The sequence below is a fragment of the Achroia grisella genome, unplaced genomic scaffold, assembly GCF_030625045.1.
Source record: "Achroia grisella isolate CSIRO2021 unplaced genomic scaffold, CSIRO_AGI_Agris_v1 utg770, whole genome shotgun sequence".
NCBI lineage: Eukaryota > Metazoa > Arthropoda > Insecta > Lepidoptera > Pyralidae > Achroia > Achroia grisella.
This window is the reverse complement of record NW_026713016.1, coordinates 729,931-748,898: the sequence shown is the minus strand read 5'-3', so window position 1 is coordinate 748,898 and position 18,968 is coordinate 729,931. Positions and strand designations below refer to the sequence as shown.

Genomic DNA, 18,968 nt, shown 5'->3' with positions numbered 1-18,968 from the left:
ATAACGAGTAGTTGTACATTTTACAAAAAAAAAACAGGTACTGATATTTCAGAGGGTTTTATGGTCTCTAATAATATTCGTGTGCAAAAAAAATGTCGGTTAACAAATTTTGCCGCGTAAAATTTAGTGGATTGATCTGGATTGGAAAAGGTAAAAATAATTTTAGATTTTATAAAACGGCATCCATATAAATTTTATAAAAGTACTTAACCAATTTTTCGATACTGTATGCACATTATAGATTAAGGAACAATCTAGAATTTAAGTTCATACCATTACATAGATGAATATAAATAACATATTTTAATTATATACTATAACTATCCACACGTCCGGTTATCATTGCAGGGTAATCTAATATTGTTCATAAGAAAACACATGTGTTATTCGATGATATGATATATGTTGCTTTCTATGGCTGAAAGAGTTTTTAAATTGATTAGTTTTTTTTAGGATTTCAATTTCTGATTACATTTTTTTTTGTAATATATACTCTGTAAATAGCCTAATTAATTAAGTGGAATATAAAACAGATTCTTAATAACGTACCACTGGGGACAAGGATTGTTAGTAATGGCGAATAATAGTAACCCTATTGCTAACAATTTATCATGTTAGGTCGACCTCCACTCGGTCCCCCCTGGAGACCAACATGATTAATTCCTGATGAATTCGTTACAATGGGCTAACTGACCTAACATCATGGTCATCCTGCAATGGAGTACCGCCAGTGCGAGTGCACTATTCCATTAACATCCTTTAAAAAATAACCTACCACTATAGATATTGCTTAGTAACCTACTAACCTAACACTGCGGTTAGATTCAATATTTTCTTTACTTAACGTTCACTGGGCTAACGACAACGGAAATTTCAATGAAAAGTCCTCTCCGCCGCGAAATAGGTCAGACGTCAACTAAAGCCTGTGGCAAATGGGTTTCTCGATTGCTCTATGTAGTGTACAGTCTAGGCGTTCTATTTTCAAGCTGAGTTGCTTTTTCCTTAATACTTTTCGTTTTAAGCTCTTTGAAATTGGAACGTCGTAGATCCGTTAGGTTAACTTTTTTCTTTTTCAACGATTTTATGGACGAGTGATTTAATGGTCACAGATTTTACAAGTGGCCAGTGACTTTTTTGCTGATTTCTAATTATTTCTTATAGCATTATGGTGGTAGGAAAAAACAAGACAATAACCCACAAGTTGTGGACTGCGAGTTAGTAATCTTGTACAGTTTCCAGACCTTTTTATCCCAGATGAAAAAATTCATGTTCTCACAAGTATAAGTCTAACGTGTCTGTGTATTCATGTGGTATCTAAACATATATACCGATTATGATGTGTTTTTTTGTTTGAAAGCTGACGTGATCGAGCCGATTGTTAGCTACAATTTATTAGACATTTCTTATGATTCGTGGATTTCTTAAAAATCATTATTTAAATTTTACAGCTCTATGGGCAATGGTTAGCAATTGTATAATGTTTTGATTAAACAAACGACACTATAAAAGACGATGCACCATAATAAACAGATGACATTGAGGTCAGAACGCGACCATAAAAGCGAGCTCAATGTCAACGTGAGTCACAATCGTCTACCATAATGACAAACTGTTCCGTTCATTTGGTCTGACGATCGTGATTGTGAGCGAATAGCTGTCTGAATCGATCGATTACATCAGCCCAGTCGATTAGGCGCGGCATGTAACTTGTTCCTTTTTCATATGAACTAATACAAAGTTGTAATTCTCTGTTTATAGTCGATAGACTAAAACACATACTCGATTGGAATCTTCTTTAAAGTACAGGCTACGTTAACATCGAGATTAAAAGAATAGCCTTACACTATTTTGCCATTTATGTCAAGTGAGATGCTATGATTTATACGTCGCAGTCATCTTGTGGAGGACTTCCGTAGGAAGTAGAAACAATTGTCGCAAAAATCGTAGAAATCAAAAAAAAAAGAAAAAAAATCCTAGACATCTAACATATAAAATTCTCGTCTCACATAGTTAATTACCATACTCCTTCAAAACGGCTTGACCGATTTTGATGAAATTTTATATGTATATTCGGTAGGTCTGAGAATAGGTTGTTATTATTTTTTATACTCTTGAATGATAAGGGTGACCCATTCCAAACGAAATATTTTTATTTTATGCACAAAACTTTTATTTTATTATAATGTGAATATATATAATGAAATACATACGGACTCCCAAATGTTCACTATTCTATTTTGTTTAGCAATATTAGCACTAATATGTACGTCAAAACAACGTTTGTTGGATCAGCTGGTAGTTAGTTATATAAATTTTAGTGTAGTGTATAAGTGTTTATATATAAAAAAAAGTAACATTTGTTATCTCTTGTTGTTCTGTCCACCCAAAGGTTGTTCGGATGAAATTACTATCCCCAAATGTAGGGGTTGATTCCTACACTTGGTTAAAAATGATTATGTTGATAAGTGTTTATAATATACAGCGATGATAAAATATTTTCATCTTTTGTATCAGTTACTGATACAAAAGGAGGTCTTATTGTATATTTTCTATATTTGCTGCAATAGCAAACAAAATATTTAGTGTAATAAAAAGTATAAATAAATACAATAACTAGGTACATATTAATATATTGTACATTATATATGAACTGTAAATATTTGCATACTTGTAGGCATAACTATGTAGTGTAAGGTAATGTCTCATTTATTGAAATAGGAACTCTATTGCGTAGAAATAAAGGTTCAAATGCGGTTAACTTATTCAGGTAGTTTTGCGGCTTCCTCTATTTTTACACACATAGCAGGTTTCTGGGATCTAAGAATGAATCCCGCGAGTGTCATACCGATACCTAAACACGTGTCGACTGCAATACGCGGTACGGAACCTTTTCAATAACATAGGGTTTTTGTTGACCCCAATAAATCGCTGGGGATGTAGTCTTGGGAACGAGGATATGGTGATAGGAGTTTGCGATAATTGAAATAGAAATAGAAATAATGTTTATTCAAATAAACTTAATATAAGCACTTTTGAATTGTCACATTTTATTTATTCTACCACTCATTCGGAACGCAGATTCATCACAAGAAGAATGGGCTAGAAACTTGCTTCTCATACTCCTCCGAAACGGCTTGACCGATTCTCATGAAATTTTGTGAGTGTATTGAGTAGGTCTGAGAATCGGCCAACATCTATTTTTCATCCCCCTAAATGTTAGGGGTAGTCCACCCCTAAATTTTTTTATTTTATTTTAAGGCAAACAACGTTTGCCGGGACAGCTAGTATAATATAAAGAAGGAGTGCAGAATAACAACGTTTTAAAAAATTAAGCATCTTAATATATCAATAAAAAAATTACACAAACTACCATGTATTTGACACAAAACGCATAGAAATATAGCACTTGATAATAGAACCCTACTAACGTTCAAAATTATTTATTTTTATATCAAATTTAATTTTATTTATCAATTATGGTCGAATTTCGACCATTCGTCGACCACTATTTCTTATTAATAGTACTAGGTGGTATTAACAGGGACTAGTACCCTCAATTATTATTTTGAATTTGTCACGATGGGCTAACTGATCTGACCTCATGCTCATCTTATCATCCTCCACTGGTGCCCCACCAGCTTAAACTGTTAGCTCAGACGTACCATTTCATTGTTCTACATTACATATGTACAGATGTCGTCATTCATTTGTTCATACGCATACGGTAGTTATGACGTCACATTATTTCTTCCCGTCATTCATTACTGTACCCGAAACGGATACAACTTATATTTAATAGTAGGTTTTATTTATATGAACATAAGGCGGTTTCTTTTGTGATTGTTTTAAACAATAGAACAGATGTGGCGAAGAAATTTCAAGAATAAATGATTATGACGTAGACTGTTCTTACAATAATATTAATGCTGAAGTGTTATCTTTACGTTAATCCCTCTGACTATATAACAACAATGAATATTCTTTGACGACCTCGGTGGTCTAGCGGTCTAGTCTACCGGTTTACGACCGATGGTCGCGGGTTCGATTCCTCGCACGGCACAAACATTTGTATTCATAAGTATGATTGTTCGTATCAGTGTGGGTATTTTCTATGTATAATATGTATGTATTTACGAAAGAAAAATTATCTGTGTATTTGTATCAGTTGTCTAGGACCCATAACACAAGCTTTAGCTAGCTTAACTTGGGTCTAGATGGCGCTGTGTGAATTGTCCTGAGATTATTATTATTATTATACTATAATGAATATTCAGGATTTTCCATATCTTATATATGTATATAAAATTTTCGTGTCACAATGTTAGTGACCATACTCCACCGAAACCGCTTGGCCGATTTTTATGAAATATTATATGCATATTCAGTAGGTTTGAGAATCGGCAACTATATATATTTTAAGTAAATATTTTGTTTTTATTTTTACGACATACTATTTTATTTATATATATATATATATACAGCCGTAAATTTTCGCACTTCTGGGATCAACCACAATTTTTTAATAGCGATTTTAATGTATATGTCAATATAACGTTTCAGCTAGGTAACTATATAGATAGATAGAATATACTTTTATTTGCATTATACAGAAAAAATAAAAAAAATCTCCCAAACATTTGTATAAAAACAATAATAGCTAATTGCTATATTTTCAAGGCAACATAAATAACTCTTACCCGCGACTTAATTTACATAAAATTTTAAACCCCTATTCACCCCTTTCTAGACTCTTTTTGAGATAAAAGAACCTATGTCCGTTTTAATAGTCCTATCTATCTAGTCTCTGCAAATTTTGTCGTAAAAAGGTAACAAATAAACAGACTGAAGACAGACATTTTTTCAATTAGAGAATATTAGAATTAATGATGCTGTTATACTTTAAGAAATAAATCTATAACTGTAGTTATAAAATCGCTTCCGCTTATCAACAAAAACGCAACCTTACGAACCGACATTAAATGAATTTATTATGGACTTTGCACAGGCACGGGAAACTTTTGCAATTTTCGATAGTATAGTTTATGTAATGGGGAAGAAAGGTATATGCAGTATGTGGAACAAACTTTTGCGAAGACACAGGTATACCCGATAGGGGAAAATAAGTATATAAATAAGTAAGATAGGGGAAAAGTGTATAAATATGTGTTCCGTATTCCGAATTTTCTTAGTCTAAGCAGGTTGTATCACTGGCTTGCTTACTTGAGGAAAGGGCGCTTGATAATACTGGCCACAAAAAAAATATAGAAAGAGGAAAGATGACAGATATTTGTTTTTAATTTTTTTTTTATTTTATTGATTTCATCTTCATGACATAGTATAAAATAAAGTCGCTGTCGCTGTCTGTCCCTATGTAAGCTTAAATCTTTAAAACTACGCAACGGATTTTGAAGCGGTTTTTTTAATAGATAAGAGTGATTCTAGAGGAAGGTTCATATATATAAAACATGTACACTCGTGCGAAGCCGGGGCGAGTAGCATGAAAATAAATTAAACTTATCTTCTTTAGAGACTAGTATGGGAATTTCTCAAGGAAAATACGCCCCGTCCTGTGCGCATTTCGAAAAATTCCCATACTGGTCTAGCCAGGTGTTTCAGGCGGTTTTCCGTTTACCAGCAAATGCACTTTGATTACCAGTATTGAGATGTATAAAAATAAAGATTATAAAAAAAGGATCTCTCTCTTGGATGAAATTATTATAGTTGTAGAGATACAACTATAATAATTTCATCCAAGAGATGCCGTTGCATGTCGATTGTAAGATAATAAATGCTCGAGATATTCTTATAAAAATTGTTATACACGTACTATTTGGGATGTAGGAGTACACAGCCTACCCAACGCCAACTCGCAGGATAATACTAGTAGTTTTGTAAATTAACAAAGCCTGTCTAAGCATCAAGCGAACTTTAATTAATTGACCAATTGCGGATATTTTGCGAATGAGCGAGAAGCGGGGACGCGCGGGTGGATGGGTGACCGTTGAGTCATTCCAATTCGACAATCAGATTCAACGTGAAGTAGCCTATTATTTCATTATTTAATACTTCAATTTTATACTTTTACTATATATATTAAGTTTTTATAAACTTAAAAAAAAATTAATTGAAGAGCACCTAACATTCCTGTGGGACACCAGAGCAAACATCACAAACAAGGCCTTAATCCAATATATTTGATAAGGCCTCTTCCCTTCCCCTCTTATTATAAACATTTGGATCTGATCCAGTGGAAATTATGGTATCGGGCGTGAAGCCAGACAAATCCTGAGCCGTCAGTGCCAAAGGTTGTACAGATAGGTGTTCAGGGTACCTATTTTTAATTATTTTTTCAGACTACTAATAGCGCATATTATGAATACTTTATAAACTAAGATACACATAAAATAATCCGTAGTTATAGATTATTTTATATGTTTAGTTTAGTCTATTCATATTAGTATGATAAATAGGCATTAGGCAGTACTTTTTATATATTAACACAGTATATATATAAGAAAGAGATATATTCATATTACTATTATATTACTGAAGAAAAGGGTAGCTATTATATGTAATATTATATTATCTGTGCCATTAGCAAGAAATTGCTTTTAAATACTTATTACAGACAATATATACCAGGAAACTGGAGAAAAAAATTAATATCACAAATACAATTAAATTCATTAGCTAATGATAAAATATTCATTAATTTTTATGAGTAAACAATAAGTTTGTTTGTCTCAAGATCTGAACGTCTAGTATTAATATATCAGCTGTGAAATACATTTTATAAATATTTTTTATTTATTTTTATTTTTAGATAAAAATGGAATTTTAATCAAGTTTATAAAAACTTGTTCAACTTCAAAACTTTCCTAAATCCCAAATCACATTATATATAACCACCGATATTTTTGTATGGCTATGTTTCATAGTATAAAACAAAATTGCTGCCGCTGTTAGTTCCCTTATATCTATTAAATCACGCAACGGATTTTAATGCAGTTTTCAGTAACAAATAGAGTGATTCAAGAGGAAGGTTCATATGTATAATACTTGCGTGTTATAGTACAGAACAAGGGTCTTCAACACGCGGCCCGCGAGCTGCTTGCGGCCCGCCGATGTGTTTTCTGCGGCCCGCCAAAAGCATAGGCCCACTCTCAATAACGACAACAATTAAGTAATAAAAAGTACCTTTAATGTAAAATAAAAAAAATCCTTATAAAAATAAACATGATGCTATGCTGAAAAAAAATTCTTTGGCCCTTGATTTGTCAAACGTTGAAGTTTACTGGTATAGAACAAGCTTTGCCAGGACGGGTCGCTAGTAGGTAACTACTAGGCTTCTACTACTACTGTCTTGGCTTCACACGAATGGATTACAAATCTTCGAATTTATCGGCTTGTTCTATACTATAACACTATAATATAGACAGATATTCACTTATATTTTTTATTGTCAACGTCAACAAAATTCCTCCCGCTTATTATGATCATGGCCGGCGATAAAATTTAAATTTAAAAATAGAATGCGACCGTCTTACTTCGCGAAACTCACGGGCGCATCGTCTCCGAGTTCCCACGAGGTCATTATTCTTTGGTGATTTTTGAAAACTATACAATGAACTTTCCAGAGCCTAATTTTATTTTTAATTAATTCTTAATTCAAAAAGATCTATATTTAAATAAAAAATATATTTTTAATATTTATATTTTTCTAAGTAGTTATTATTAGTTAGATATTATGCTCTTGCTCTCCAATGCTCTGCTATATATACATAATAAACTAAATTGTCTATGTGTAATAACCGTTTTTTACTACGTGCATATGAATACAAATACCGTGAGTACATACAAAATAATATTTTTTTCAATTTTTGTCTGTCTGTCTGTTTGTTTGTTCCGGCTTATCTTTGAAATGGCTGGATCGATTTTGACGGGAATTTTATTGGCAGTTGCTGATGTAATAAAGAGTAACTGAGGATATTTTTTATTTTAGAAAAATAAAGTAAAATTCCACGCGGACAAAGTCGCGGATACAGCTACAGTAGTAAATGAAAATATTTGGCAACGAAATTAATAAAGCTCTCAACATCTTTACATAGTATAAAAGGAAGTGGCTTCCGCTGTTCGCTTAGATCTTTTAAACTACGCAACGGATTTCAATGCTGTTTTTACCAATAGATAGAGTGATTCAAGAGGAAGCTTTATATGTATAATACATGTACAACCGTACGAGGCCGAGGCAGGTAGCAAAGTTTAAAAGTAATTGAAAATGTTTGGTTTATCAATTTTATTTTTTTAATAATTAATTAAATGACAAAATCTTAAAGTGAACACTTAATAAAAAAAAACAAATAATTAATATAACCCACAATAAAAATTTTACATGATTTTTAAATCTGGCTAAAATTCTAAACAGTGCTATTGAATAAAAAACGTTTGTTTCTTTGTGCTAGTTATGTAAATCTTAAAAAACAATGACAATGGAAAATATATTGCTCTATGTAAATTTTATTATCACATGTTTAAAGTGTCTACTACTGTCTACATAAACGGTGCTAACACCATTCTCTGTAAAATACAATACAAATATTATTTTGCTTAGTAAAGTGCAATAGTCTGTGGTACACGAGTGCTTACATTATGGTACAATGTAAACATAGTAGTAAGGTAATGGAATTTGTCACCTTGTCACCAACACGTCAATAAATTTCGTTTTGTTTTTGACTGAAAACATAAAACATGCCATTTACAATTCCATATTTAAACTTTAAACACTAATTTCTATTTTATTTCTTTATTTTCTTTACAATTCCATATTTAAATTGCAATATAGAATTTTAAGAATACAGCATGTTGTTATGCGTATTTATGAATTTTTAAAACCTGACAGTTTTTACTATTTTAAAAAACGAATTGATTCACGTTAATTTCAATAAAATTTTATTGTGTACTGTCGACCAGTCCCGGCACCGCACGGATTACAAATATTTGAATTCCTCTGCTTGTAAAAAACCTAAACACGCATGTATTACACATATAAACTTTCCTCTGGAATCACTCTATCTATTGCTGACAACTGCATAAAAATCCGTTGCGTAATTTAAGAGATATAAGTAAACAGACAGCGGCGACGATTTTGTTTTGTACTATGTGAAGATCTACGTGATATTTTCGTTAACTCTCAGATTTGCAATCATGAGTTTATTCATATTGAAGTACTTTTTATCTTTGGCATTAGACATCGTTATACTATTTACTTAAGGTTTAATTTCCTTCAAAGCGGTCAAATACCACTTGGGTGTTGACCTTGATTATGAGGCATGCCTGCATATATTTTCCAGGTCGCCAATGTTCAATGAACTGCCACAAATTGGGATAGATTAGATACGCTTGACTTGTAATTAGATATTTATATACTTACCTACCGAACAGTACTTTGTGGAATGTTCTAGACTGTTAAAATCCGTACCAGAAGAACAAGACAAATTGAGAGGACCTTAATCCCTAAGTAGATAAATAATGCATACATATATATACACTCACAAAAGTAGACCATTTTTCTTCAGAGTTAACCTGTCCGATGGTAAGTGGTCATTATAGTACTTTTCAATGTCGGTTGAAAAATAGCCAATTAATACATTCCTTCACTCTAAGACAACGTGAGTAGAATACTGTTAAAACTAAAGTTCTTTTATACCTATCAAAAAATGAGGTATGTTCTAACATTGCCGTAATTTTTACGCTCAATCGTAATAGATTTAGAAATGCCTTAATTTTGCTACAGTAGGTTAGAATATAGGGCCAACTCAATATTTTATGATTCCATCTTCTATTTGCCTGAAATTATGCATTTAATGGTAATAAATTTAAATTTTAAACACGTTCTAAAATTTAATTAAAATTTATGTTCCCAGACTCATGCCCAACAGTGGGCGGATAATAGATTGTTAAAGTGTAAATAATAAAAAGGAAAAAATACACAAAATAAATAAACGATTATTTACCGGTATCTGAGCTAATTTATTTGTCCCGCTTTCTATGTCCCAGCGGGACGAAATAATTCATCCTCAATAAATATTAAATGTCCTCGTACATACAGGGCGTAACGGAAACTGAATATCAATTGGTAATACGGTGTTAGTATTCATGAAATTGCACAACACTTTCCCAGGGAATATGGGTCAAAATATAGAAATAAATATACTAAATGGATCACGTAATCCTGGAGCTTGTGTGAAAGCTTCCAGGAAAGTCTTTCACGAATATTAACCAGGAATAATGCAATACAAAGCCTCGTATAACTACTTCTCTTGATTACTAGAACGTATATGTATATAAGAGTAGACACAAACGTTTTGAACACAAAAAGAAGCAACTAAAAATATATTAAAAACATATACAAAAAAATATTTACTCCTCACAAAAATGTAGGTACTTATTTTTTAACAGCCTGTATATAATTCAAATTAATTATAATAATATATCGTAAAGACTGCTAACGGAAATATTTAACAAAAATCGAATTTACCTTTAAATAATTAGCGGTTGCAAACCTTTTTTCTAGTAACGCATTAAAAAATATAAAATTGTAACCAGTGTTATTAGAACTATTAGACGTGATGGAACACGTACAAGGATATATGAATGGAAGGGTCAAGCAAGGTTGGAGAGTGTAACGTAAAGTGTGACATTTATAGTGGCATGCGCCAGCCAGGTGCAAACCGTAATTAGTCGATAAAAAGCTACACAAGGGGCGGTGGGCGGTTAGGAATATTTAGTTTTGTTGCCGTTTGTATTTTGAGGGTTAACGAGGTGATTTTAGAATTATTGATTTAAATTGAAATAGTAACATGTTCAGGCAATGAAAAAATCTACTTTAATCGCATTATTAAACACTAGCGGTCCGTCCCGGCTTCGCACGGGTGGATATTTTTTTTATGTGATCTTCTAGCAAACCTACAACTTGGGAAGCAGCTTTGTAAGTTTCTTTAACAATTCCATTTGTCTTTAATTCTAACTGTTTTTAAATCCTGAAACGATGTTGGGCCACGTATATGATGAAGTAGTATCTTGAGAAAAAAACCTGACTGGGAAGGATGAATACTGTATACTCTTCCCATTGCCGCATCTTTTTTTATGCCGGGGTACTACGTAACTACGTCTTGTTAAACATAACTCAAAAGCTATTAGTCAGATCTTTATCCAATTTATACAGGACCACACGAGAAGTAACAACTTTCAAATAAAAAAACATTCATCAAAATCGGTTGAAGTAGAAGAAAGTTCTCTACGATCATTACTCTGAATAATTTAATTTGTAATTGTTATTTCTATCACTAAAGAGTCGGTCACAAATATAAATTAAAAGACAAAGGTTTTTAGTCGTAGTAACGTTTAAAATTACTCGTAAGGCAAAATTCTGTTTGCCTTATGGTTGACTTGGAGAACAACATACCGCCTTTCAAGAAAATCTCTGTTCGCCCTATGGTTGACTTGGAGAAAATACCTCTAGGTGTTAAGTGCGCCATGTGCACCCTTAATTTATATATTTATGCATTGAAGTTTTAATAAATAAATAAATTTCAAACAATATTTAAGTAACTAAATATTACTCGAAATATGCTAAGTAATTATTATTTGTTATATTTTAATTATGAATACAGAACACAATACGAGTTACGACGAATCTTTTACAAGTATTTTGCAGCTGATTTTCATAGGTCAAAGCCCCGTCTGGTACGTGCTGTACTCAGCAACAATAGGCTCTTAAATTCTCTACAGACACAACCGGCCGGGCTTAAAATTAGTTAATGAACCTTTATATTTCATGTTTCAGCGCTTTTTCAGCGTTCACGTGTGTTCATGACAATATCTAATTTTGTATATTGGTTAATTCGTGCGTTTAACCTTGCGTTTAGGACCTGCTGAACTAATAGCACCTACTAACTATATCATTACATAGTATAAAACAAAGTCGCTGTAGCTGTCTGTCCATCTCTATGTATGATTATATCTTTAAATCTACGCAATTGAAAGAAAGAAAAATATTTTATTCAGTGCAATGTAAAAAATACAATATAAACCGATCATATAATTAAACTATTTATAATTAAAAGATTAATCATCTTTAAATCTGCACTGAAATGGCTCCACTCAGCTTTAATGTATGTCCAATTGATTTTGAAGCGTTTTTTTTAATAGATAGCGTAATTCCAGATCAAGGAAGGTTTTTATATTATATACAATATATGTACACCCGTGCGAAACCGGGGCTAGTAGCTAGTATATGTATAAAATAAAGTCGCCACGTCTGTGTGTTCACGATAGTAGAACTATTGGATTTGACCATAAGGATTTCGACCGTCAGTAATTTTTTAAAGGTACCTCAGTACCTATTTCAGTCGCCAGCTTGGTTTGTAAGTTGTGTTTCGTTATTAGGTTAGGTATTCGTTATATCCTACTATCGAAATCCTTATAGTCAAATCCTACTACTTGATTATACTATCGTGAACGTGTCTTCACGATAGTATAATCAAGTAGTAGGATTTGACCATAAGAATTTCGACCATCAGTAATTCTTTAAAGGTACCTCAGTACCTATTTCAGTTGCCAGCTTGGATTGTAAGTTGTGTTTGCTATTAGGATGAGAAGGCAATAAGAGAGTGAAGTTACGAGATACGAGTTCAAACGTGGCGACATTTTAGTATTCTGTATAATGAATATTAGAATTAAGTAGGTTCGACGTATTAGTTGGTGACATCATGGGAGTCATATGATAATGTCGTGTCCATGGTGCTCAAGTATTTAGGTGACGGTCACTATTTAGCTTCAACATGCTCGTTGGGAAGCATGTTTGGCATTTCAATTCCATCATCAATCATTTTCAAGGGCAAAAAACGAAAGACTATTCCCCTAATTGGTTCCTCTTCATACTTTTAAGCCATTCTTTGCGATTTTGGCGTCATCTCAGGAGTTAAAGATGATGGATTCTCAACAGCAATTTAATTTATATTTTATTTCATTAAAAATTATGATATATTACAGTACACGTAGTGTTCAACATTAAAACTACATTTTTTTATACACTCGTAAAGAATTCCTTATATATAAACTAGCTGACCCGGCAACCTCTGTTCAGCCTCAGAATTATAACGTGTTAAAGATCAAAAACTGTTTCACAGGTGTGAACAGTTTCAGTTTTATTTTCCATGCAATTTCTTCATATTTTCTCATCACTGAAACCTTACTTGGGCTACAAATATTTCCAAACTAAAATTAGCTAAATCGGTCCAGTCGTTCTCAAATTTTAGCGAGACATACAAACGACATTTCATTTATAAATATATATATATATATATATAATAGAAAAGAATTGTGTATTTGAATTCTGTTCTTATTCACAAGTTTATAATGAGAACTTGTATTTATGCTCAAAGTTATTTTCCCATATAATTTTCTCAGACAAGATATCCAATTCGAATGAAATATTCTCCGAGGAGAGTCTCGACAGTACAAGAAAGAAATCAAGACATGTTCTTTAATAATTATTTGTAAAAATCTTTACTCATAATACGATAAGAATAAACTTTCAACCAACAGTTGAAGAAGACGGTTATCAAAAATAAATGTCGTTAAAATTATAATCATACATTGTAGTAAATATAAAAGTTACATAAAAATAATAAATTAAATATGACAAATTCAGATTTATTCTTCATTTTTTTTAATAGATTAGAAAAATATTTATTTAAATAAACTTAAGTCTAAACACTTTTGAATAGATACATATTTATACATTTGGAATGCTGATGTGGATGTTGTCTAATCACGAGAAGAAGGTCCAAGTAACTTGCCTGTTGCTCTTTTAAATAAGTTGTAACTTTACATTTTTATGTTGAATTGTGTGAATTTGAAGTTTGTTTATTGTTTCTCGGAGAAAGTGATTTAATTTCAGGAGATTTCAACTGGTTTTCATCTTGTTACACCTATTACAACTTAGTCTTTAGAATTGATTTAACAATAAAAAAACACGTACCAGGAAACATAACAGCAATAGGTACTACATGGCTCAGGTACTAAAAAATAATTGTATTGGAGTCACGTGTATTGATATGTAAACAGTTTACTTAGAACTTTTACATATTAACATTATTGATAATTTCAAACATTTATATACATCGCACTAACAGAGTTATTGTGACAAGGTACTATAATGTGTTTACACATTACGTACACGTGGCTACATAAAAAGCTTACGTAGTAGCTTTATGTGTAAATTGTAAGGTTATGGCAACCCATTAACAATTTTACACCATGGGAACTGTGTCAGTACACATTCTATTCGATATCTACCAAAACCATAGACAACACAACATGTGTGACCCATAAAACTATAGATTGATTCCTATATGAAGCATGTGTTATAACTTTTTAATAGATGCATAACTTTTTAAGTTATTGAAGAATAACTAGTCTGCCCACAACTTCCAGTGACCAGAGAGTAAATAATATTACACTTTGTAAGAGTTGTAACGCCATTAAACAATGTGAATCTATATAACAAGCTGTAATGTTTCTAAAATAGAAGAGTTTTTACAGATCCATGTTTTATGTCTAAATTTAGGCGTGCTTATATCTGTGGAAAAAACAAATCCTTCAAATATATATATATATATGACTAATTATGCTCGTGGTTTCATCCGCGTGGAATTTATAGCCTATATGCTATTCTGATGTATAAGCTATATTACTGTAAAGTTACATCAAAATCCGTTCAGTGGTTTTTGCAAACTTAATAAACATCCACTCACAAACTTTCGCGTTGTTAATATTAATAAGATACTAAGTTACGCCAAGTCCTATCCGTGACTATAATTATAATGATATTAATATTACTTAGGATTTGAACTTAAATAGTTACGAATTAAATACAGTATATACTCACCCAATCTTTAACTACACATACTAATCAGTTGCATTTAGTCATCTATTAGTTGATGATGATATATTTATTAATTATTTAGTAGAACATTATGAGTACTCTTTATAAGAATAGAATAGAATAGAAAATCATTTATTCAAATAAACTTACATTAAAGCACTTTTGAATAGTCATCACATTTTATTTAACCTACCGTTCATTCGGAAAGCTGTCTCATCAAAAGAAGAATGAGCAAGAAACTTGCGTGTTGCTCTTTCAAATAATTTTATTGTAACATACATTTTTAAGTTGAAATGTGTGAATACAAACTACCAATTAGCACTAATTCAATTAAATATTCAAATAGAGAAAATATTAAATATACAACCAAATGTTTGAAGCAACTAAAAAAGAGTAAATCAGTCGTAGTGGTTATTAGGTGTTGAACACAAAAGGTGATTATTGAGGTTTGTAATTTAAATATTTGAATACAAGAAAAAGTATTTCTAACTTCATTCATTCATAATTTAAGAGCTCTTGTCTGTAGAGCTCCCGCCACCTTCCACGATATTCTATCAATCTTTTTAGTTGTTCATATGACACAACTCCAATTTTTTCCTGAACTTGCTTGATATAGCTGTTTCTAGGTCTTCCCCTTCCTATCTTTACTTAGTAACAAAAAAATTACAATATTTACACCGACTAGCTCGTTTCTCTGATTAGTTTTGCGGCATCGGTTATTTAGCGGTTTAGAGCGCTATACTTCTGATGCCCACGGGTTCGATGCCTCGCACGGTACAAATATATGCATTCATGACTATGATTGTTTGTATCGGTTTAGGTGTTTTCTATGTATATTGTGTATGTATTTAAAAAAACAAAGTATCTATGTATTATATTTATATCAGTTATTTTTGTATTGTAAATAACGCTATTTTCCGCATTTAGTCAAAGTATGACACAAACTCTGCTTAGCTATGGCGCTGTGTGCATTATATTTATTTATATTATTACTATCTAATATTGTTATAATAAAATGTATTACAAAACCCAGTTTTATTGGCGATCGACCGCCACAGACTTTTTGATATTTTTTATATTTTAAATTTATATTTTAGAACAGTTTTTTTATATATATCCTGTGATTAGATATATTTCACTTATCGCCATATTGTCTTTTCCATAGTTTGCAGCTGTATGTTAATATATTTCATTATAATAATCTACGTGTTTTCATCATTTAGTCACCCATATGGGTGATGGGTTTAGTCACCCATATGGGTGACTAAATGATGAAAACACCGATCCGTTACAACTTTAGTATCAATTCTATAGACAAAACCACACGTTGTTTGTTGGTATTAACATATCACGGAAGACATGGTCACTATAAAAGCAAATAAGCTGCATAATCGACGTGGTAGGTAGTCAATTAGTGTTTTCGTGCAATGCATAATGCATTGTGGATTTCTAAATCACTATAAGCACATTAGAGACGATATAAATTACTCATTTTCTCTCACAATTCAATGACTCCGTTGCATCATCGACACATCATCGAGTTAACTAGATGTTGGTAGATATGACTAATGTTGTGTAATATTAAAACAGTTTAATGTGTTACAATTGGAATACTAAGTAATATTATAAATGGAAAGTATGTTTGTTTATTACGCATTGGCACTTTAACAGCTTCATCAAGCATTATGGGATGTAGTAAGTAGAATTTCGAATGGTGTTCTTAGTTTATACCATTGTCATGCCGATGAAGTTTTAGGCAGAAAATAGTTGAAAAACCTTAAAACATGGAACGCGGAATAAAAATAAGCATTTAAAATTGTTAAATATTAAGCATTTCAATTTTAAATTAGGATTTAATTAAGCATTTATAGTCATATTTAAAAAAGTCAAAAATAATTAAATTTTAAATAGGCATCGAAAATATCACTGAGTTCCATTATACTTTTTTTAAACTGTCAAGGAAAGTACCGTATATTTTTTTAAAGAATATTGTAGTACAAAGAAATGTGTAAAGAAAACTAACAAACGGCCATCAATCACCGTTACAATGACGTGGAAAGTATTATCTGATATAATAACTATGTTAACCAAATATGGATTATGGATCATAATTCGCAAATCAGATAGCGGCATCTATTATTTTTATAAATATATACCTTTTCATTGATCATGCCATCTACACCTACAATTTACCTAAATATTGTCTTCTAGATCATTTTAGACATATTTTTATTATAGAATAAACCGCCGCATAAGAATAAAAAAATAGTACCTAATACTAAACTCGAGAATCTTGCGAGATCCTACCAAGCTAAGATTTTTACTGAAATACTTCTCAATAAATAAAATATATCTGTCAAATGGAAGATTTCGCTAAAGAAACTTTTAAACTTCAAAACCTAGAATTATTAAGATATATAAAACTAGCAAATTTCTAAAATGTATATTCTTAAACTATAAAAATATATTTAAAATGAATTAAACCAACAATACCGTTTTACTTAACCAGATAAAAAAAAATATACATAGAGACAAAAATATCGACAAGCATGAAACGCATTTATGTATAAATCAGAGAGAACAATATATTGATAAATATAAAATGCAATTATCAGCTTATACATTGAAGGTACGTCCAATCGTGACACTATCATTACGGCTAATTTATGTTAAATCATCACTATTATAACAAGTCATACGCTACCACTCACCGGACTTCCGTTTCTCGTTGACGAGCACGAGCGATTTCGTTCTCTTCACCCTTAAAGACCTCCTCCGAATCGATCTCATTAAAGCCTCCGGCATTCTTGAGAACCTCGGGGAATCCACCCTCTTCTCTGGCATAAAGAAATTCTTCACTGCCAACATTGTCATTATTAACAATTCCAACTTCTACAAAGACAATTACTTCACCATCTAACAACTTAGTTGATTTGTCGTTTGAAATTTCAAGACAATTGTCATCTTCAAACAGAAAAGTTATTCAAGTCCAGCATCTCCATTTTGTATCTCCTTGATTACTTTTGGATCATTGCCACTATTAGATTCACCTGCGCGAAATAATGAACTATGACCAAACGTAATTTTATGGGCGATTTAACATCACAAGGTCTTGAAAACGAATCACTATTGAATAATCACTCGCGTATCATTGTTTCCAAATTTTCATCGGCCTTTAATTCTTCACTTCCATCGTCACTGACCGGAATCTCGTGTCTATTGTATTCTTTATGATTTAATGTCACAACTATTGTTCTGGGTAGGTCCTAATCACTATTCGAACCACGATACTTTATCCTGTAGCTGTGTAAGGATTGGTTCACTATACAGACGCCGCCGTATGGCGTTTGCCGCCTCGAGTCAGCCGACACGTCTGCGAGCGGTCGGAGTGAGACGTAAACTGCCTTAACGGCGAGGGGAAGGCATGACTCCCCTAGTCGCGAATGTTATCTTTCTTATCAAAGTTTACTTATTGTATGCACAATGACTTGAGGCCAAATAGATTTACCGTTTGATAACCGTGAGCAAGGTTAATCGAATTAAGATGAACGTGAGTAATCTTATTTTGCGTATTGTTTCATAGGTTACATTTCTATATTTTTTTACTTGATTAAATTAATAAAAGCATTTTTTAAATTATTACTTGTTTGAATGTTAATGAGAATGGAATAAAATTTTATTCATTATATATAATATACACACATTACAAAACAGTACAATGTGGACCGACCACCATAAATATAGATATAAAATAGAAATTGTAACACTTTTGCCGTATAATAATTTTTGACACCTACATATAAAACAAAAGTTCGCCATTTCGAACTCTAAACCATAAACTACGGCTAGTGTTCAGGTAAATTTGATTCCAAAAGCCCTTAAAAATAATTTATATGTAATGTTCAGTAGCTATTTACATAAATTAGTACCCTGTACTTTTTTCATTACCCTATAAAGGTTGCTGACCTCTATCCCAGGTTAGAGATAGAGGTGATATTCCCAAAAATTACTATAATTC

The 18,968-nt window shown here is 31.8% G+C and overlaps 1 protein-coding gene across 1 annotated transcript in view; it reads right to left on the bottom strand.

The window, feature by feature from the left end:
• Positions 1-18,324, bottom strand: part of LOC131850526 (centaurin-gamma-1A) — an 88,287-nt gene extending 69,963 nt beyond the window's left edge. The window contains exon 1 of the mRNA XM_059200774.1: positions 17,662-18,324. Within this exon, the coding sequence (XP_059056757.1) occupies positions 17,662-17,824 (163 nt within the window). The 5' untranslated portion in view covers positions 17,825-18,324. The remainder of the gene's footprint in view (positions 1-17,661) is intronic.
• Positions 18,325-18,968: the final 644 nt, after the last annotated feature.